Source organism: Antechinus flavipes, chromosome 1 (assembly GCF_016432865.1).
Source record: "Antechinus flavipes isolate AdamAnt ecotype Samford, QLD, Australia chromosome 1, AdamAnt_v2, whole genome shotgun sequence".
Taxonomy (NCBI): Eukaryota; Metazoa; Chordata; class Mammalia; order Dasyuromorphia; family Dasyuridae; genus Antechinus; species Antechinus flavipes.
The window spans coordinates 42,985,209-43,008,292 of NC_067398.1; the positions used below are offsets into that span (position 1 = coordinate 42,985,209).

At 39.2% G+C, this 23,084-nt stretch overlaps 1 protein-coding gene across 10 annotated transcripts in view; it reads left to right on the plus strand.

Moving 5' to 3' along the window:
• The window catches only part of ITPR1 (inositol 1,4,5-trisphosphate receptor type 1), a 390,069-nt gene that overhangs the window by 317,511 nt on the left and 49,474 nt on the right, over positions 1–23,084 (plus strand). For all 10 annotated transcript variants that reach the window (XM_051981182.1, XM_051981188.1, XM_051981197.1 and 7 more), the window contains 3 exons: positions 8,210–8,332; positions 12,460–12,635; positions 19,552–19,716. In XM_051981182.1, the coding sequence (XP_051837142.1) occupies positions 8,210–8,332; positions 12,460–12,635; positions 19,552–19,716 (464 nt within the window). The remainder of the gene's footprint in view (positions 1–8,209; positions 8,333–12,459; positions 12,636–19,551; positions 19,717–23,084) is intronic.

The following is a 23,084-nucleotide window of genomic DNA, read 5'->3' on the forward strand; positions in this document are numbered from 1 at the left end:
ACTTCAACTGAATTTCTCCCTGACAGTCTGTCCAGAATCCTGCTCAGAATCTCCTGGAAACATCGCATTATCCTTTATTTGGGGAAATTTGATTGAACAGTCCCAGAGAGGGAATAAACGCTACTTGCAGCATCTTGCTTTTTAAAAATAAATGCAAGCATCAGGTACAAACAGAAACCAGGCTCTTGCATTCACTAGACGAGGCTCTTGAGCAAGAAAGTTGGGTGCTTTCATTTCCCATTTACTAGCACACCTGCTAAGGAGACTCGAGTCTCTCCCCCCTCACAGACTACCTTGGACTCCCGTAATTGTGTCATTTTATAGGCCGTGGAATTGTGTGCTGCATTCGATGTGTCAGAGCTAATGAGTGAGTCCCGTTTGAAACGCCTGACTATCAGATGAAAATTACATGTTTAAAACACTTTTATAGGGGCTTTCCCAGAGGGCTGCTCAGCCCGCGGTTTTCATTAGTTTTTTAATGTGGACCTTGAGCATTGACTGAGCACTTGGCACCAACTGGTGCGACAGACTTGAAAGGATTAGGCTGTGTTTGTATCTCTTAGTCTGCAACGGAGTTTTTATTGGAAAACTCAGGTCGAGATTTCGGTTTGGTTTTTTTTTTTGTCTTCAGGTTCTTTTGGTTTTCCTGCAGTAAAACCTACTCGCCTCCAGGCGAGAAATGGGTCACAGAGGGAGCCACGTTTTTTGGTCCAGTCTCTCTTCAGCGTCTCCTTTCCCAATGTGCCCACCTGGGGAGCTTCACCCCTCATCCCTGTCCTTTGTAGTCACTTTGTAGATGGTTTACCTGTCTCTACACGTGAGGGCCACCCTGTGCAATCTCTTTGAGGACATAACCTCTGTATTTGTAGAAATTTCATATTCACACGGCCTCCTGAATTAAATCTCTCAAGTCTGAAGGACAGCTGAGGTCCTGCCTTATAGGACCCAGAAGATTTGTCCTTGGATCACAGATTTAGGAGGTCTTAATCCCAGCCTGTCCTATTTAGGCCAGCCTCTGTTTCGTAGATGAGGGAAGGAACTTTGGATCGGTCTCAGAGGCTTAAGTGGGAGAGCCTGGATTTGGACCTGGTAACTCTGAGTTCAGTGCTCCTTCTTATGTGGTCGGTGCCTTTTCTTTACCTCCTTCCCTCATTCAATTCCTTCCTCCATCCTGTAAGAGCAGAGAGATAAGGCAAAGCAAAAGGCTCCTCTCCCTCCTACCTCAGTCTCTTACAGTATTTTAACTCAATGCTTGAAAAGATCCACAGTTTCCTTAGCATCCACGTCCCTTCCAGTGGTACAGATTGCAGCCCTTCCCCAACTTCTCACCCTCTGCATGTGTCGGATGCCCTGGAGGCCCCCTCATGTCTCCTTCCCTCTCTGTGGCCACCCCACCTCCCCCAGGCCACAAGTCATCATCCTGGGACCTCCTTAGGCCCACCTTGTGTCCCTCCAGTGACTCTGAGCTAGCACTTAGCTGGGTTTTTAAGTTTTACCGAGCATTTTCCTCACAGCAATCCTGTGGTAGGTAGGGAGTAAGAGGATTATTATCCTAATTTTTTTCAGGTGAGGGAACTGAGACACAGGAAAGTCCAATGAGTAATCCAAAGTGTCCGAGCCCAGATTAGAGCCCATTTAGAATGATTCCAGGCCAGCTCACTTTCCACCACATGATATAACATCTCACTAAAGATCAGACTGAGTCAGAGCTCCTAAACCTCAGATCCTCCTCCATGGCCTACAGTCAGTTCCTTCAGGTACCTGCTTCCTAGGGCTGTTGTGAAGCTCAAATGGGATAATGTTTTATTTTGTAACCTTAAGCTCCTATTTACATGATGGTTGTGATTAACTGTATGTTCTGTTTCTTTTTGGAGCAGTCACAAAATCCTATTTGGAAGAGGCACATTTGTCAACTTCAACAAGAGAGGGATGACCTTTCAGAAGGGCAGTGGTTAGAGCCTTGGGCTGGAGTCAGGGAGACCCAAATTCGATCCTTCTGCACACACTCAGTGGTCACCCTGGGTAGTTCATTTGACTTTTGCGTCAGTTGTGAAACAGGGAGAGTAATAGCACCTTGCTACCAGCATTTTTATGGGTACTCAAAAGAATATGCAGGGGCAGCTCGTTAGTACAGTGGATAGAGCACCAGCCCTGGAGTCAGGAGGACCTGAGTTCAAATCTGGTCTCAGACACTTAACACTTCTTGACTGTGTGACTCTGGACAAGTCACTTAGCCCCAATTGTCTCAGCAAAAAAATAAATAAATAATGAAGAATTTGCAGACCTCATATTGCTATAGAAATGCTAGCTGTTTATTACTGTTATTCATTTATATTTATTACTGTTGTTCATCTATATCTATTTCTCCTAATAACCTATTATGACTTGATCATCTGTTTACTTATTAATCACTTGTGAGTTACCATGGCAACCCATCATCTCATTTGATTGTCACAACAATCTTATGAGTTAATCGTTGTAAATACCAGTCTCCTCATCAGTCATTCACAAAGCTGTTATGAATGTGGCAATCGTAGTAGAGAGAGTGCTAGATTTGGTAGTGGTGAGTTCAAATCCTGAATTTACTCAGTAATCCTGAGCTTAATTGCTCTCAGCCTCTACTGTCATCTGGAGTAAAGTAAAGGAGGTCGTCTGATGGTGATCCTCACCACCGAAATCTTGTGATCCTGTGTTTGCCATTGTACCCTGGCCAAAGGCTTTTTCCTGACATCATCCTTTTTCAATCTCTTTTGGGGAAGGGAAAAAAAAATCATGTTTCCTTTGTGCTTAAGCATAGCTACTGGTTGCCAACTGCATGATTTTAATTGGCTTCAAGACTACCTCCTGGTGAGAAAAAGGAAAATTGTGATTAATGACTTTGAATTAAACATGAATTTGCATGTTTGTGTGGGGAGGGAAGAAATCTATTCATTAGGAAAAAATCTTTTCATTATAATTGTATTTCTATCAGAAGCCACTTTTCCTAATAATAAACCTGTGGCAAACTTATTCCTAGCTCATTTATGTAACAGTTTTCCTGGAGGCAACACCAGACTAAATTGGTACTTGATGCAGCTTGCTGATTACAAAGTTGGGATTCAGATGCAGGGGACAGCCTGTTAGAAGTTTTCCCTGGCTATTTTGACCACTCTCCTACCCTTAAGAATCTTGTAACTTGCATCATAATTATTGCATAGGCTCTTAACGTTAGAGCTGGAAGAGATATTAGAAGGGAGTGGGTTCAACCCTTTAACTTTACAGATGGAGAAAATAAGGCATGGAGGGGTTAGGGGGGCTTACCCGTGGCACATGGGCATGAAGAAGCAGAGCTGAGATGCAAATGTAGACCATCTGTTTCCTCCAAAATCAGCTTCTTCCTACCTTAGCAAGCTGCCTTCGGTCTCATCCCCCTACTTGGTTGTAAACTCCGTGGGGGCATTTGTATCCCCAGTACCTGAAATATGATAGGTTCTTGAAATGTAGTTGAGTAAAATCATATAGTGGTTTGCCTTGGGAATTTTAAAATTCTCCCTTTTGATACCTTCCCTATGTCTGTTGGTAGTGCTTATCCTCCTGCTATTAGCTTTGAGCCCAGGATTATTGTAAAATTAAAAAAAAATTATCTATAGGATAATTTTATTTATGAGTTGTCTTCAACTTAGCAAACATTGATTGATAAATATTTGTTGGGTTGGATTTAAGTGACTGCTCTGTACACAGCAATTTAAATGCTGAGGTGGGGATTATAATATCAGCTACCTCCTCGGGTTATTGTGAAGTTCAAATGTGATCATGTTTGTAAAGCAGCATAATACCTGGCACATGGCAAACACCATAGAAATGCCAGCTGTTATCAGCAGTATGAGAGAGATAAAGATAAATAATACAGTGTCCTCACTGAGCTTATAGTCTGATGGAAGATGAGACATGTTTGTACAGAGCTATGATACCAGTTAGAAAATGATTAAATGCAAACAAACACTAAGTAACCTTAAATCATATGCTCACCTATGGAGGACATACTTTTGGCCATATTTTCCATTTTAAACAACTAATCCACAACCCTAAAATCATTATGTCTTTTAGGCTCACAGCAGCAGGTGCTAGAAAAACAGACCAAGTCTTCCAAGTTCACTAAGTGCCCAGGGGAGAGATAAATCAGGACAGAAATATAAGACCCAAAAAAATTAATAATAATAACAACCCGTTGTTGATCATCTGAAATAATGTAATTTGTTAACAGGTTTATAGGCTGTCCAACATTCCCCAAGCAGAATTTATTACCTGTACTTCCATCATCATGTCTGATGTTGGAAATCTGCTAAAAAATGAGTAGTAGATTAGCATTTGAGAGAGACAGAAAATTTCATGTTGTACTTTAAAAAGAAAAAAAAAAAATGGACTCTCATTTAATGCCATTGTTCCTCTCTCTCTGCTCCTGTGGCCGTGGCTAGATGAGACATGTTTCCCTGATCTAGGGCAAAATGCCATCAGCAATGCCAGGTTTTTTCCCCCTGGGCAAATAATTCCTCCTTTTAAAATCCTCCCTTCCCCTCCCATCCAAGAGCAGTAAATTTAAAGATCCTGAACCGAATTGATAGAGTAAATCTTTAACTTGCGCTTGACAGAGTTCAGAGGATGCCTGTCTGGCGTGTCCGCCCTTTGTGTTTGGAGGTAACTAATAGCTTGTCACCATCTCCAAGTACTGGTGCTTTTTGAACCTCTGGCCTTGATAGAAAATGTGGTCTGCCCCTCCTTCCGAAAGCCCTGCACACTTTTCAGCACAAGTGAAAAAGCCAGCAGATTGTTAAAACATCTCTGACTGTGTCTCATTAGGATATAACTTCATTATTGGGAGGAAGCTTTGGAAGACATGGCCCTCTTACTCTGGGCTGATTAGCAGGTCATTTGATTTGTTTCTGGCTGCTGTTCTAAACTAAATGATCCTTCCATTGAAGAAAAATATGATTGAATTCTGCTCCCGTATATCCTATACTCATATACAGAGGAGGGAAATGAATGAGAATGTATTTTGGAAATTTTGCTTCTGGAGCTTCAAAGAGACTGAAGTTCTTCCTACTATTTTTTTTTTAATATAACATACTAAATTAGGCACTATTTAACACTATTAAACATGGTGTCCCTAAAGAAAATAGGTGAGGATATTGTGATTAAAAATGTATTCAGAAAAGCTGCATAATAAAATGGAAAGAACTCTAGGCTTAGAGGCCAAAGAGCAAAGTTTGGATCCTGATTGTGCTCCTATTCGCTCTGTGCCTCAGTTTCCTCATCTTTAAAATAAGACCTCTCAGATATTTTTTGGTTCTAGCTCTGTTGCTACATGAGCAGATGGTTTCTGAATGGGAAGTTCTTGCGTGGATAAAATTACAGTTCTGGACCAACCCATATTTCTCTAGGATATCAAGGTTTGCTGATCACTGATCAGCACACACAATCTTGTGAGGTACATAGTACATATTTTTTTCAAATGAGAAACCTGGGGCTCTGTGAGGTTATATGAGTTGTCCAAAACCACCCACCTAAACTGGATTGGATGTTGACCCAAGTTTTCAGACTCCAGCCTTCTATCCTGTATACCTCATGGCCTCTTCTGAGATTTTCCCTTAATACAACCTGTTTTGCAGCCATCAGACCAGAGGTTAACTTGGGAAAATATCAAGTCTTTCTTCATGAGAAGCTGCATGTGATGAAATGTACCACAAACCCAGGGTCTGCCTTTGTTTGACACATAAAACAAGATGCTGCATTTCACTGGGCTTTCCACTGACAAATCCAGACAAATCTTCTGCTTGGATATTTCTAGTAATGTAGCGAACTCATCCCTTCTTGTGGCAGCCCATTCCATTCATGAATGGCACCCAGTTACTAGGAAACTTTTTCTTGTATTGAATTCCATTATTATATTATTCCAATATCTGTTTTGGAATATATGTTCCAATGCAGTGGTTCTCAAAGTCTGGTCCAGAGCATCCTGGGAATCTCTGAAATCTTTTCAGAGTGTCTACAAATTCATAATTAGTTTTTATTTTTAATGTGATCAATATCTATAACTATAAACTACCTAAACAAAAATTCTTTGGACAGATCCTCAATCATTTTTAATAGGATAAAGATATTGAGAACAATAGTTTGAGGACCACTGTTCCAATCTATTGTTATGACATATTTTTATATATAAATTTCTATATTTATTCCATTATTTCTGGACTTCTCTTGGAAGCAACACAAAACAAATCCATTTCTTCATCTATAGACACGATAGCCTTCACTGGTTTGAAACATCTCACCTCTTTATTCTCCCTCCATTGGACTTATTCAAATTTGCCAACATCTCGAAGAGAAGCATTTGAATTCAACAGCTATTCCAGAAACGATCTAACTAGCTTAGGATAAAGCAGAACAATGGTCATGGTAGCTAAGTGACATTGTGGATGAAGAGCTGGGCTTGTCAGAATTGGATTCCTGTATTGTGTACTTAGTAACTGTTATTTCCTTTGGCAGGTCATGTCATCTCTCTCAGTCTCAGTTTCCTCCTCTGTAAAAGTGGGATAATAATAGCACTTACCTTCCCAGGTTTTTATGAGGATCAAGTAGGATAATGTGTGTAAAGTACTTCACAAACTTTAAAGCTCTTATAAATGCTGGTTATTTATTATAGGCAGTTTATTTCTGTTAATATAGTTAAAGATCACATTTGCCTTTTTTTTTTTCCATTGTTAATTCACAGAGTTATTTCATATTATTTGTTATGCTCTGCTAAACTGTGCCTCTCATGCTGGATAAACTGCCCTTACTTCAAACTTGTGAACTTATTTTTCTGATAAACATTTTGAGTTATCCCAATTAAATTTCATTTTGTTGATTTGGACCCATCATTCCAGTCTTTTGCTCATTTTGAATCTTGATTCTGTCATCCAGGATAAATAGCTACTATGCTGACATCTCTTCTGCAGCTTCATTCAGGTAACTGATAGCAACTTTAAACAGGATGGGGCCAAGTACAGAGACCCCGGATACTCCACTAAAGATCTTTTTCCATTGAATCATAGCATCATTTCTTATTATGTTTATTCAGTAATAACTAGTATCTAGGAATACTGCTGTCCAGTCTACCTTTCACTGTCTTGAACAACACAATAGACAGTACAGAATTTTGATGAAATCCAGATATATTCTACGTGTAACATTCTACCAGCCTATCAACATGATTAACTCCCAGAACAGAAAAGGAAGTTAGTTTGGGAATGACTTCTTTGTTATTGACAAATTTATCAGAGCTCTTAATGAGTACTTTTTTTTCCTTCCAAATTCTCAGGAACTGTTGATTAATCTGCTCTCAGAATTGTCCAGAGATAGATATAAAGCTTACCGGTCTGTGTTTTTAGAAACTGTCCTTTTCAGGGGAGAGAGGAAAAAACCCAACACAATTACAATCTCCTTCTGCTACTTTGGTTAAGGTTGATTATTTGTTTAAGTTTTGTTTAAGAAATTGTTTAAATTTGTTTAATACTCCAAATATTTAAGTTTAAGTCATTGTCTAAGTGATCCAAATGAGATTTTCTTCGTGAAACATAGGTAATCAAAGAAATTGGCCAAATGAACATACTATAAAGTATTGAGGTCCCCCTCTGAAAAACCATAGGGACAAGTCACACAAAAAGGTGACTAAAAACTTGGCCTCTGGGTCTGAGACTGGTCTAACCAAGACCATCCTTGGGACCCCAGGTTACTGGCAAGCTAGTTTATGTCTGTGCTTGCTTTGAAGACCCTAGGCCCTAGATTCCTCCTAGAACCCAACACAACAAACAGCCCCAGATTTTCACTAAAAAGCTTTTCACAGTTGGGAGAGAATCCGGCCCCTTTTTGGATGCTCAGACTCTGCTTGCTTTGATCCCTTCCACACCCCCGCCCACCCAGCACTCATCTCACCCCACTTCACCTTCCAACCACATACATAACACCTTCCCCATTCTCATAAGGTTTCAGATGCAATAGATGATTAGTTTATTTCCCTGAGTCAACTTTAAAAAAAAAAAATGCTTGTTTTCCAGGGTAAAAGATGGAAAAAAAAAAAAAAAAATCTCTGTGAAGGGATAGCAGGAGGTGAAGGGCTTCCAGGGAGCTCGCTCCTGGCTTTTCAAGGGAACATACACACACACTGATGGCAGCCTTCTCTTTGTCTCCACAGCCCAGCCGGTTCTGTACTGGTGTTCTCGAAATATGTCCTTCTGGAGCAGCATATCTTTTAACTTGGCCGTCCTGATGAATCTGCTTGTTGCATTTTTCTACCCGTTTAAAGGAGTCCGAGGAGGTATCAATCTTTCTTTTTTACTGGAAACTTGTGTTTTCAATACAATTTTCCCAGATAAATTTGCATATACCATGCTTTGATAATCTTGCTTTTTATAGGATATGGGCAGATGAAATTATGAATTTTTATCACCAGTTTTTATTAAAAATGTATCTTAGTAAAGTTGTAATTTGTTAAGTTGGCATGGGGGAAATTTTACATGATTTTTCATTAGCTAAGATGAGGCAAAAGTTCTTAACCATTTTTATGTGTGTATTGGATCCCTTCAGCAATCTGGTGAGATTGCTGCGTACCCTTTCTCAGAATAATGGTTATAAATGCTCAAAATAAAATACATAGTATTACAAAGGAAACTATACTAAAATGGAATTATCAAAATATTGAAAAAAGAAGTTCATGCAGTAGGGATTAAGAAGCCCCAGCCTAGAGCAAAGGCAAGAGCAGCAGGGACCTTCGAGCTCATCTGGGTCTATGCCCCCATTTTATACAGATTGCTGAAGGTCAGACAGGAGCCAATGAAGCACCAGCCCTGATCAATGGCAGCCAAAGGACAAGGACTGAAGTCTGAGATTCTCCCTCCAGCATTCTTACTATTATCCCTTGATGTCTTTCACTTGAGGTTGAAAAATTACAAATATCTAGAATCTTTTTTTGAGTCAGTCCATGAGTGATGCTGGTCACAAAGATTTTTTTTTTTAATGAATATACCTCAAATTCCTTACAACTTTTTCCTCTCAATTTGTGATTCTATCAGTGGAAGGAGTTCCCAGTGAGAAACTCCCATCTACTAATGCAGACTGACATTTGATCTGCAGTTTATCATCTTGGAATATTGCTGAGAGGCTTAAATGATCCGTCTAGGTATATTCTGCCAGAATGTGGCCCTAGCAAGACTTGATTGAACTCAGGGCTTCCTGACCTCCATCCATTTTGCCACAATCTCTCCTATACGTACAGTTTTGTCCTTTCTTAGAGATCGTCATGACATGCAAGTGAAAGAGAACTGGGCAAGGTCACCCATCTTTCTTGGGTGCAGTGGCCAGGTAAAGATCATGAAGCCAGGAGAGGGTCCTGGATGCAGTGGGAAATCTTGCCTTTTAAAACTAAAGTCTTTATTAGGACTCAGTTTGACTGAGGTCGCACCCATTCACTGATTGAGACTGGTTAAGAAATGATGCAGAGAATGACCCCTTATACCTAGTTTAAAAAAAAAATGCAGGAGGGAAATATCCTTGGAGTTTCTGATCCAAACAGAAATAATTGCTATTTACAGTTTCTTTGAGCCAATGCGAGGCTCAAACAATGACCAAATGGGGCTGCCAGTCATAGAGAAAGTAATTTGGGTTTAAGGTTTTAGCCTGTAAAACTCAAGACATCTTGTTTTTCAGTGATCAAAATTTCCTTTACCTTGTGCAGAGCACGCACAGCTAAGGATGTGATAATCTACATGGACAGAGGGAAAGGAAGAGAAGAAAAGGAAAGAAAAGAAAAGAAAAGGAATTGTGTTGCCTAGAATCAAATTATATATGTGACTCTTTCAGATTTTAGCTTTTGCTTTGGGGTGACCTTGATTTACTTAATGAAATTCTAAATGCTTCCATTTGTGGATTTCAAGGGGCTGATATCAAAAGTCGCAAAGTTTTAGCTCTTTTTCCCTATCTACTGTAGCTCCCAAGGCTGTGTTCTTTTCAGTTTAACTTCCACCCAAGTATTGTGACAGAGACCCTCAGGTATAATGTCAGGCAACCCATTTGTGTTGTGCAGTCTGCAATAAAAGCCCAAACAGATGGCGCAACAAGCACATAGGAAAAGCCTGAAAACACCCATATTATCTTGTTGGCCCAACCATCCTTTAAGCTCATCAGCTTCACATGTGAGACCAGTTAATCGTAACATCTCCTATGCCTGCTAGATTGAGCTAAAGGTGATGAGAAAACATTATTTCTTACGGGGAAGTAACTGATGCTTTTTCAGGAATTAAAAACAGCTTAGGAATTTGACCTTAAATTGTATAGAAAACTACATTTGGTTTGTATTTTTTTTTAAGTGGCTGCTTAAATATCAGTGCAAAAGCAAATCATTTTTTTTAAAGTCATATGGCACAAGTCACAAATCTTGGCAGGAACATGCAGCTCCAACATTTTCTCTAAAAGGACTAATCGGCTCACCTGTTGATAGGATGGAGGGTTAGTTCATTTTGTGAGCCAAGAGCTCGGCATGATCATCAGGATGAGAAACAACACCATGATTTGACCTTCAAACTTTAGACAGCCACAGTGGGTCATGACAGTTATTTATATATATATATGTGTGTGTGTATATATATACACACACACACACACATATATATATATACATATATATATAGAGAGAGAGAGAGATTTAATATTTTGATTTGCAAGAGAAAAAAGATTTTAAATAACAGCTCTGTTGTTTCTAAAAGTCTGACATTTGGAGTGCTTTCTTTTGACTCAACCAAAAGAAATGATTAGGCTGTCTTTGAGGGAACACATGATGGTCTGACATCAGGGAGTAATAACGCACTAAAGGTGTGCAGGAGCGAGATTCGGCAGGGGTTATGTAAAACGGATTGTTTAAAAACAGCACCAGCCATTCGTCGCCTCTCTTTTGAGAGTCTTAAGGCATTCTCTCACATGGGTTTCTTCGGAGCCACATGGTGGCTAACTCTCCCCCAGACTCAGGCTAAATGAGAACTGCCTAAAATGAGGTTTCATCGGTGGCCTCCAGACCATTCCTTTAAGCTCCGGGCTCACTACACGCAGGCTCTCAAAAGTCCTGCTCTGTCCGGAGCGTGCAAAGTGACCTTGTTACCTGCCCCGATGTCCTTTGCTTTCCCACCCCCGTTGGGCCATGGAACAAGCCCCAGCTCCACCGCTGAGTTGGCCTTAAAAGCTTCCTTCTAAAGTGGCATTTCTTTCCGTTTATTTGAATGCTGATGAGTAACCTACAGCGTGATCTTTCAAAAGCATGAACCTTAGGCGACTGCAGATTTCTTTTGATTTTCAACTGAACTCATGGGCCTGCTGTGATGATTAAAGAAAGTGTAGTCCTATTTTTTGCAGGGTTCCCCCTCCCCAAGTAGAAAGGCAGCAGGTTAAAACATCATTAAAAAGGTGACCGGAAGACAACCCACTAAATTCTTTCTTCCTGTCCATGTTAAGTAGCTGGAAATCTCCCTCTCTGGGTGCAATCTTTCTACCTTCACTTGTTTCTTTGGGCTCTGGTGTGCATGGGGGAGTTTTTGTGACTTAGTCATCAGGGGGTATTCATCCTGAGTCCTGTTGCAATTCTCAAAACACACATCTCTCCACTGGTTGGGAGTGCTTCCTTATGTCTCAGCTCCAACCAAATTGTTGCTGTTGGTTTTTTTCTGGGCCTTGAAAGAAAGACCTGTGGGAGATGTGGGGAGGAGAACAAATAGTTTAAAGGGGCATCCCGGCCCTTTGTGGTCACATGCTCAGTGGATGGGGATGCTCGGTGGCAGGGAGGAGCTGCAGCCGAGGCTGTCAAGTATTCCCCTCTGTGTCTCGTGGGTTACACTGCCACAAGAATCACAGTTTGGAAGATGTCGATCTCTTTTTTTATATAAGCATCCTTTGTGATGCTGCTTGTTTATGTCGGAAGGAATCTCAAAATACAACAACACTTAAAGCTCGTTGTTGTGGGGGGAGGCTAAGACAGGGATATTTTTAGCTATGGCAGTTCATATTATATAAGCAGACCATCTCATGGGACACTCGGAATAGGATTTGAAGTAGCCAGACATGACAAAAGCTGGTGTAAGATCTTTGATGGAAAAAGTAGCATAGACGCTGCTGTTGTTGACCTCCTTCCCTTTGGGATCTGATCTGGGCAATAAGGGAATGAACTGCTCCTTTTGACTTTGTTTTTCTCCATTTCAATCTTTTAATTAAATTAAAGGTTCATTTCGAAGTTTAGCCTCCAGCTCCACCTGCTCAGAGTGCGAAGTGGAAATAAGATATTTCAGCTACACGTGTGTGGGGAGATGTAATTAAGGAAAACGGAGCTCCCAGAATTTTTCTGTCACCAGCACGAGTCAGAAACATTGATTGGAAAAAAGCTTAGCCCCTCCTTTGTTTTTCCAGGTACCCTTGAGCCCCACTTGTCAGGACTGCTGTGGACAGCCATGCTGATCTCCTTGGCCATAGTCATCGCTCTCCCTAAGCCCCACGGTATCCGAGCTCTCATTGCTTCCACCATTCTCCGCCTGATCTTCTCAGTTGGCTTGCAGCCCACGTTGTTCCTTCTGGGTGCTTTCAATGTGAGTACGGAATGATTTCATTTGTTTCCCAGCACTTCACCTTGCAGTAGAACTGCCTTTCTGTCCCCTGGGACTTTTTCTGTCTGAATCCCCAAAGCAGAAAACAGTAGATGAGGTGTTGCTGTAGTGGAGAGTCTGGTGCCTTTCTGATGGGATCGATGCTGTGGCTGATGGAGTGACTTTCCCAGTACAGTCAGCCCATGATGATTTCTCACATCCCTCCCCTCCTCTCTATTTTCTTTGCCGCCCCCATTAATACAGGCTGTCATTATCACTTGGCTGGACAGTTCTAATAAACTCTTAACAGAATTTTCCACTTGCTGCTCCTTCTCCCCTTCTTCATACAGCTGCCAGACTTAACCCTCCTTATTTATGTTCAGATCTTTTCATGGCATCCCCAAATAGCGCCCTCTCTGCTAAAAACCCCTTCAGTATCTTCCTGTAGCTTACTAGATAAAGTTCAAAATCTTTAAATTGACATTCAAGGCCTTCAGCATTACCACCCTACCTGTTCAGTCTTAGCTTTTGTCCTTCCTGACCTCTGCTTTGCAGCCAGACTGGACTACTAGTCAACACCATGCTTTTCTATCTCCTTGCTTTTGTTCCTGAGACCTGGGAATCTTCTCTCTCTGCCTTTTGAACTTCAATCATCCTTTAAAGCTGCCCTCAAATACCCTTCCTTCCAAGAAATTTTCCCTGAGCCCCTGCTAGTTAGTAATGGATTTTATATGACATTTTTTGATAGCTTTCCTTTATATGGATTTTGTACCCAAAGTTATTAGTCATATTCCCTATATCCCTACTAGAATGAATGTAAGCTCTATGAGAGTAGGGACCCTGAATTCATCAAACCTTTGTGACGCCCCCAGCCCCTGGCATGATGCTCTGTACATAGTCAGTAGTCCACTGAACTGAGCAATTGAGGGACTGATATTTCTTGACTTTGTTCCCTTTTTCATTCCAGTTTTGGGCCATTCCATTGGTCTTGAGGCATTTTTCTCAGAACCTTGTGGGGGCGGGAGAAGGAACTGAAGGGCAAATCAGACATTTCATCCCTATATTAAGCATTCATATATTCCCAAGGCATGATGCTAGGTGTTGTAGCAAATGCAGATGGCCATAAAACCTGGTCTCTCTCCCCAAGAAGCTTATATACTAGTTAAGATTATAAGATACACGGCCATAAAACAGCACAAGATTTCCCTAATAATTGGGGACAACAATTAGAGGTATCAAGCAATAGATAACTAATTAAGAGATGAGTGAGCAGTAAAGACAAGCTCATGGTAGACAGATGTGTTTTTTTTAAGTAAGTGAGTAAAGTATTTACTATGTGCCAAGCACTATGCAAAGTAGTGAAAATACAGAATCAAAAGTGAGACCATTCCTGCCTTAAAGGATCTTGTGTTTTAATATGAGGGGGATGTACATAACAGAAAGGTCCTCAGGAGGGAGTGAAGAGTTAGGGGAATTGATAGGCTCTTTTCAGAAGCAATGGTAATACTGATTAGATCATAGTTCTCACACAAGCAAGGAAGAAATGCAATTGGGCTGGGTGAACTTCAAGAGGAATACTGGGAGTAGATGGTAGGGATGTGAAGCTGGAACTGGAACTAGAACTGGAATTTGTGTTCATTCACTTCCAAGTCAGGACAGTATGGTCCAAGGATAGAAATTCCAAAACTGGGACTTTTTCCCTCCTAACTCTGACTCCTCCTTCTTTGTTTCCTAAGAAGCTTTCCTTCCTTCTCCCATTCCCTAAATAAGGGCATTCCCTAAGATTTAGTCTTCAGCTTTTCATTCTACATTCCTGGCCCTCTTCCATTAATATGGAGCTCCCCAAGGTATAATCTCTAGAGATCCAGTGGTCTGGAGCATAGAATACAGATTAAATGGTAAGAAGGTGTGTGGTCAGAAAGGTTTTCTAGAAAAGGTGAATTAAGTTTTGTAACACTTAGGAGGAAAAAAGAGGGTTGAAATTCTACTCAGCTAATAAGAAAGGGAAAAAATTAGGGAGGTGGAAGAAATTGCAAAGCATGTCATGGAATGATAACTGTGTCACTTTGGCTAAAATAAAGGATTATAGAAAGGTGTGGTGAAAGCTAAAGCTTTTGGCCAAAATGCAGGAGATTTTTTTTCTATAGGTAGTAGGGAGTCTTTGATGGTTTTTTTCAGCAGAAGGGATGATATAGAGAGAGTAATTTGATGAAGATTAATTTGATGGTGGTTTTCCTGGAAGTATCAGAGAGACTGGAAGAAAGAAGAGAGGAATAGTAGGAACAGACATTTATTAAGTATCTACTGTGTGTCGGGCATTATGGGCTAAGTTCTTTACAAATATCATTAACATTAATGAAGGCCATTTGTTAGAGTAATCCTGGCATGAGGTGGTAAAAATTCAAGTGATAACACTGAAAATGGATTGGAAAAAACATATCTGACTGATGTATATTGAGAAAAGGAAAGTTAGACTCATAGATCGTCAAGAAGAGTGATGCAGTGGATAGGGGACAAGACTCAGAAACTGGCAGATTTGGGTTCAAATACTGTCTCTGATACTTGCCAGTTGTATGACTTTGATAAAGTCCAATTATTGCTCAGGACTTGTTTCATCATCTGTAAAAAATAAAACCTCTCTGCTGCTTCTGAATCTGTGATCCTACATTCATGGGATACAGCCAACTGTTATCAAGAAAGTAACATATTACTCTTCTCACTGGATTTTTAAACGATGACTCAGATTTTAAACCTTGAATGATTAGGAAAATGAGAAAGGAAGGAAACATGAAAGAAAGGAAGGAAGGAAGGAAGGAAAGAGGGAAGGAAGGAAAAAGGCAAGGATGAAGAGAGAGGACAGAGGCAGGGGAGGGAGGAAGGGAGGGAGGACAGGTGGACCAGAGAAGGATGCTTTAGGAAAGGCAGAAACCGAGCTTATCCATACTGAGTTTGAAATGATATAGAACACCCAAACAAGATGGGCCCCAGACTATTAGAAGGGTCCTCACACCAGAGTGTTTGAGGGAGGTGACATGAGATTGGAATTTCATCCATCCCTACAAAAGGAGTTAATGGAGGAGGGCCAGGAATGTAGAATGAAAAGCTGACGACTAAATCTTAGGGAAAGCTCTTATTTAGGGAATGGGAGAAGGAAGGAAAGCTTCCTAGGAAACAAAGAAGGAGGAGTCAAAGTTAGGAGGGAAATTAGTTTAATATCATAGAAGCCCCAGGAAGGAGTGAGTAATTTCAAGGAAGCACCAAGTATTGCCAAAAGTAGGATCAGGTAAAGAAAAAGGAAGGTTGATTAAAGGCCTTTGGTGATTTTTGAAAAAGCAACTTGAATTGAGTAAAAAAGACAGAAGCCAGAGTTACAAGGTTAAGAACAACTAATAGAAATACAAGTGAGAAGACTGTGGATAGAGACTATCCATTCAAGAAATCTGACATTGAAATTTGATAGTGACAGAAGATCCAAAGAATGGAGTTGTTGTTCATAAAATATGGAGAGATTTATAAATCTCTAAAAATACTATCATTTCAGCTAGAGAAAGGATGTATGACACAAAAGAATTTAAGTTTCTTGAGAATAGAAATTGGATTATATCCCTGGCATAGTTCATTTGACTTAATTATGTTCAAGGGCAACCAGCCGGCTCCGTGGATAGAGTACAAGGTCTGGACTCAAGGATATCATCTTCTTGAGTTCAAATCTGGTCTTGGACACTTTCTAATTGTGTGATTTTCTAGCTATGTGACTAAGGACTTAACCATTGTTATCTCCCCTTCCCCCCTTAAAAAAAATCCCTAACAGGGTCACAAAGAATCAGACAAAGATTTTTAAAATGACTGAACAGCAACAAATTAAGTTCTTGGGTTGTACTGAACTCATGTTATTCCATTGTTATCATCGCAGACAAGCTAGAATGAACTCTTTTCCACCATGTGAAAATGTTGCTATGCCATTAGGTAATGTATTGGAAAGTCCCCATTAAGATATTAAATTTTTCATATTCTGAGCAAGCCTAGAGGGTTTTGAAGAGCTAGATGTTGCTTATCTGATTCCCGAGAAGCTCAGTTATTCTTTCTAGCCAGGTGAACTGGCAGGCAACATCCAGAGCTAAGATAACAGTAATAGCAGAAGAGGATTCAATCAAGTCATTTAAATATCACTTCCTAGGACTCTAGGGGATACCAGTTTCTCATCAATGTCTAGAACTGAATTTCTAAGCAAGAGTGGAATTTTCTTTTGAAGGGATGGATGGGCAAATTGATATACATGTGCCCCCATGGAAACTTCTGACTTTTCTCAACCCATGCTTAGATTGTGTGCTCCTTACCTTTTAGTCAGCTAAAAAGCTAACTGAAACTGTTCATTTGAACAGAGTTGCAGTATAAAGTCAAACCCACAAAAAATCATCATCACTTTTACCTATTTCCAACAAATTCATCAAAAAGATTTTTAAAAATTTCACTTAAGATAAAAACAAAAAGTATAAAATACTTGGGAGTCTACCTACCAAGATATACACGGGAACTTTATGAACATAATTACAAAAAAACTTTTTACATAAGTAATGCCAGATCTGAGTGGAGAAATATTAATTGCTCATGGGTAGATACACAATATTACCTAAATTCATTATTCAGTACTATTTCTGTCAAACTACAAAAGCAGTATTTCATAGAGCTAGAAGAAATAATGAACAAAATTCATCTAAATGAACAAAAGATCAAGAATCCAAATATTAAACTATACTACATAACAGTGAACATCGAAACACTGTGGTACGGGGTAAAAAATAAAGAGGTTGTTCAGTGAAGGAGATTAGATATATAATATACAGAAGCAAAGGACAAGCACAGCAGCCTAGTATTTGCTAAACCCAAAGATCCCAGATATTAGAGCAAAAAATTACTTTTTGACAAAAGAAAAGAAAAAAAACAACTGGAACTCAATCTGGCAGAAACTAGATATAGACCTCTATAAGCTTCAGTTAGGTAATGTGGCTTGGACATAAATGAAGAAATCATAAACAAATTAGAGAAACAAGGGAGAAATAACTTGTCAGATCTATGGAAACAGAAGACCAACTGAGTTAGAAAAGATCACAGATGGTAAAATGGATAATTTTTAAATTAAAAAGTATTTGTACAAACAAAACCAGTGCAAGTAAAATTAGAAAAGAAACAGGCAAATCAGAAATTATAGCCAGTTTCTTTGATGAAGGTCTCATTCTTAGATTAATAGAGAGCTGATTCAGATTTATAAGAAAAAAAGCTATTTCCCTTTTGAAAAATTCATGTCAAAAGATATAAATAGGTTTAGAAGAAGAAATGCAAGTTCTCAACAGTTCTTGAAATGCTCTAAATCACTAGTAAATTAGGAAAATGAAAATTAAAACAACTCATACTCATCAGATTGGCAAAGCTAAAAAAAAAATGTCGGGGGGGGAGGATTGATGAGAGGTACTGTGGGAAAACAAGTACATTAGTGAAATGTTGGTAGATTTATGAACTCGTCCTCCCATTCTGGAAAATGATTTGGAACTACTCCTCAAAAGCTATTGAACTGTATATGCCCTTTGATTTAGCAATGCCTCTACCTAAGATTCCTTATGAACAAAAATGTTGATGATAACTTTTTTTATAGTGACAAAATATTAGAATCAGGGAATGAGGATGGGGGGGTCTATCAACTGAGGAAAAAATGAACAAGTCATGGTACATGAATGACATAAAGTACTATTATGCTACCAAAAAAAAAAATATGAAAGGGATAATTCCAGAAAAACCCTGGGAGACTTATATGAACCGATACAGAATGAAGTAGGCAGAACTAGAAGAACAATTTATATAACAACATATTGTAAAGATAAACAACTTTGAAAATTTAGAAACTCTAAGTGATACAATGACCAACTGTAGTTACAGAGGTCTCATGATGAAACATGCTACATAGCTTATAATAGAGAAACCCAGAATGCATATCGAGGTGTTTTTTAAAAATAGGAATCATTTGTGGATATTTGTTTTGCTTGACCATGTATTTGCAACGGAGTGTTTTCTTTCTTTCTTTTGTCCTCAATAGTATTTAATTTTTCCAAATACACAGAAAGATAGTTTCCATTATAGTTTTGTAAGATTTTATGTATTAAATTTTTCTTCCTTCATTCCTTATCCTACCCCCAAGACAATATGCAATCCTTTTAGACATATTTCCATATTTGTTATGTTGTATAAGAAAAATCAGATCAAAAAGGGAAATAGTTTTTCTTTCTCAAGAAATTAGGAGAAGGTAGAAAAGGTATTTCTTCATGAAAATAAAATTTAATTTTAAAACAATAACAACAACAAAAAGGATTGTGAACTCCTCAGAGACATAACTTGAAATTCTCACTGAAATCCGCCCCCCCCCCCAAAAAATGCTTAGGATGTAGTACAAACTTAACATGTATTTTTTAGTGGTGATTAACGTAAGGTCACTGATTTAAGATAATTTTTTTGGCATACTCAAATGGGAATTTTAGAAATGATTCATTTTGAAAATCATCGTGCTGTGTATGTGTGCATGTTTGAGTGTTTTGGGACATAAACAGCAGCATCTGATGAGTACGAAACACTCTCCTATTTCATATACAATTTATAATATACCTGAAAAGCAAAGTAATTAGTTGACTAGATCAGCAAAACTTCCCTTTAGAATATCCCCTGTTTGTTATTAGAGCATATAGTAGTCCAATATTCCATTTTTGGGTCCATGCTTTAAGCAGTGGGCATTAGAATACTAGGAGAGGGAGTGTTAGGAATGGGGAGAAAGAAGGGGAAATGAGGAGAGAGAGGAACATCCCCTGAGCTTTTACATCTCTCTCTAATTTGAGAGTGCTTTGCTATGTCTAACCTTTTCTGTCACTGTGCTTAGGTCTGTAATAAAATCATCTTCCTGATGAGCTTTGTTGGTAACTGTGGGACCTTCACAAGAGGATACCGGGCGATGATCTTGGATGTAGAATTCCTTTATCACCTCTTATATCTTCTCATCTGTGCCATGGGACTCTTCGTTCATGAATTCTTCTACAGTCTGTTGGTAGGTAACCAACTCTGGGGTTCAGTCGTTCAGTTCTAAAATGCTTCTTGATCATTTGCCGGGGTTAAGATTCTGGACCAGGAGCCGATGATACCTGACATACATACTTTATCATTTTGTAAAGGCTTTCACTTAGGTTATCTCCTTTGCTCCTGCCAACCGCCTAGTGAAATAGTCGGGGAACAAACACTTATTAAGCACCAGGCATTGGGCTGAGCATGGGGGATACAGAGAAAGACAGGAACGAAGTCTCTGTCCTCACAAATGTCATATTCTGAGGGAGGAAACCCATGCTAATAAGTCCACAACCTCAATATGTACACACAAGTAATAGAAAGGCAGTGTTGAAGGAACTGGAAGCAGGACTGGAAGAGGTCTGAAGGACTATCTCCTACTCAAGGTGAGATTTGTTTGAAGTAAGCCTTGAAAGAAAATAGAAGGCAGAAGGAGGGATGTGAACCAGCCCTGGGTAGGGGGGAAAAGGGGTGGCCAATGAAAAGGAAGCTGGGCAGATGTTTTATTTTGATTTTACAAATAAAGAAACTGAGGCTTAAAGTGATTAAGTGACTGGCCTAAAACCCTAAGATTCCAACCACTACATTGCATTGTGTTTCTTTTGATGGTGTTGCCTCTGAATTTCTCCATCTGATAAAACATCTTTAATTATGATGACAAAGGAAAGTATATATGTATGTGTATATATATATATATATAATATTAGATAGCACTCATCTGTGTGGGGAATAGGAAGAGAAGTACATAGAAAGTAGACCTGATTTAAAAGGTTTAAGGATGCTTAATTATACTCTGCTGTATGACTTGCTGCAAATTAAATTTTCTGCTTCTCTGTTATTTTTTAAAAAATGATCTTAAAAAACTAGAAAGAAAAGTCCCCATTTTCCCCTAGAGCCCTCCTCTTTCTATTTTGGCCATGACTTGGCTGGAAAGGTATATCTGATTGGCTGAATTCAAGACTGTCTGGGATAAATTTGAGGGTTAAGTACTCAGTTCAGACTTGTAACTAAGAACTATTTCTGAATCAAAAGGTTTGGGCATTCTACTTGGTATAGCTATTGGCACAGAAGATCTTTCAAAACAAGTCATTTAATTCTGATCCAATGCAGGCAGTTAATGTCTTGGTAGCTTCTAGGAAACGAGTTTGTTCAGGCCCCTTTCCTTACAGCTCAGTTTTTGATTACATAATCAATTAACTGTTCACTCCTTTTCTATTTGGATAGGAATACAGACTTTAGGCAGAAAGATTGAGTCCTTCCTTTTTGTAAATTAGAAATTTTTTTTTAAATTAGAGAAAATATAGTTTTGTTTATCTATGAATATCCTGTCAAAGCCTTGATTGCTGTCTTTAGAATGTAAAAATACAAACTCCTTAAGAGCTTAAGGTTACATGTTGAATAGGTTACAGTATATCCTAGATACAATATATATGTATAGAAGGGAGGAGAAAATCGGAACAGAAGTGAGTGCAAGGGATAATGCTGTAAAAAATTACCCTGGCATGGGTTCTGTCAATAAAAAGTTATTTAAAAAAAAAAAAGAAAAGAAAGCTTAAAAAAAAAAAAAGAGCTAAAGGGTTAGCCTGGCAGGTTAGTTTAGCAAAGGGCTGAAAACTGTTTAAAAATCCAGTCTCTTCCTACCCCACTTCAGAATCCCTCATTGACAAGATTTGAGATACATCAAATTGTTTGCATGGTATGTACTTCAGAGATAACATTTCCAGGATTAGCTTTTGTTTTTTTCCTCTTAAGTTATGGTTAGTTGTAAGTAGACAAGAGTTTTAAAACTCTGCTCAGACATTTGACCTGATTGTGGGATATGAGGCAAAGGGGCCGGTGTCACCCAGGAAATATTGTTACCCACCAAATATGTTTCTGCACTCAGGTATCATTTGGGCTGGCAAGAAGCTAGATTTGGGAAATGTCCTTTCTTTTGTGATTAGAAATTGACAGCTAGGAATCCAATGGGCCAGCTTGTATTTGGACCAGTGCTTTAGATCACGGCTATGTCGTACAGCTGCACGAGGTCTCACCATGTTCTTTTCCTCCTCCTGTGGGGTGGAGAGGGGAGGAGGGGAGGGGGAAGACAAGATTAAAACACTGTAAAAAGAGTCTTTTTTGGAAAAGGAAGGTTCTAGCATACATGTGATCTTAGCTTTGGCCCTAGCCAGTACAGGACCTTACCTTCCCACTGCCTTCATGTTCTTCCTTATTAGCTCCCTTTCACTGGCAGTTGTGAAAGGCTTATTACTTCAGTGAACCTTGTAACTCATAATGTAACTCGCTTTTAAAATTCTCTAATCTATCATCTAACATCAAAGAAGATAAGCATACTCACAGCTTCCGTAAACTTTACCCAAGATTGGTTCTTTCCCAAGCTTGCTGATAGCCTTCTCGCACTATCCTGAAGGTTGCCGACTCTGTGATCTCCAGGAGATCCAGGGCAGCATTTATGTGTTTGAGAGCCACAGGCGAGACATTGCAGTCTGTCTTAAGATACACAAAGTAGCACGGGACCCAGACCTGTATGTAAGAACTTGGATTGCCCTAATCAGTCACTAGAAAATTTGGCTCCAGACTAGTAACAAAGTTATTAACAAATATCCAAACCACATAATAACAGTAGTGGTTAGCTTTTATATAATGCTGCAAAGTTTCCAAAATGTTGCACATATTTTATCTCCCTTGAATCTGACAAGAATCCTAGAAGACAGATACAATCATTATTCCCATTTTACAGATGAGGAAACAGAGGCTGAAAGAGTTTTGGTGACTTGGGCAGGATCACACAGCTAAAAAGTGACCCTCTCACACACTCCATTTTCCAGCTTTAAAAGCTGTTGAAAATTCATTGCTAAGCCACTTATAGTAGAAACTTAGTGGAAAATGTAAAAATGCTTTTGAATTTATGGCCATAAGGAAAGCTAGTTTGATACAGTAAAACCGGATATTTGAACTCTTCATGCTGTGGGCAGTCTGGTGAGGTGTGTGGACCTCCTTAGAATAATGCTTTTAAGTGCATGCAGTTTATGGCTTAGTGGATAAAAAGGGTGGAGTTGGGAAAATCTCAAATTCTGCTTCTGATGCATCCTAGCTGTAGGATTCTGAACAAGTCACTTTACTTCTCTCAGACTTAATTTCCTTATCTCTACCTTCTTCCTCTTCTCCCTCTGTTGTTGCAATAATCAAAAGAGTTATCATACATTTGGCATTTTGCAAATCTTAAGGAGCCATATAAATGTTAACTATTACTGTAATAATAAAATAAAATATATCAAATGATAAAGAAACCAATTAGATTGAAATACTGTTATCAAAACATTTAAAGATATAAGTTCCAAGACCCCCTGGTCC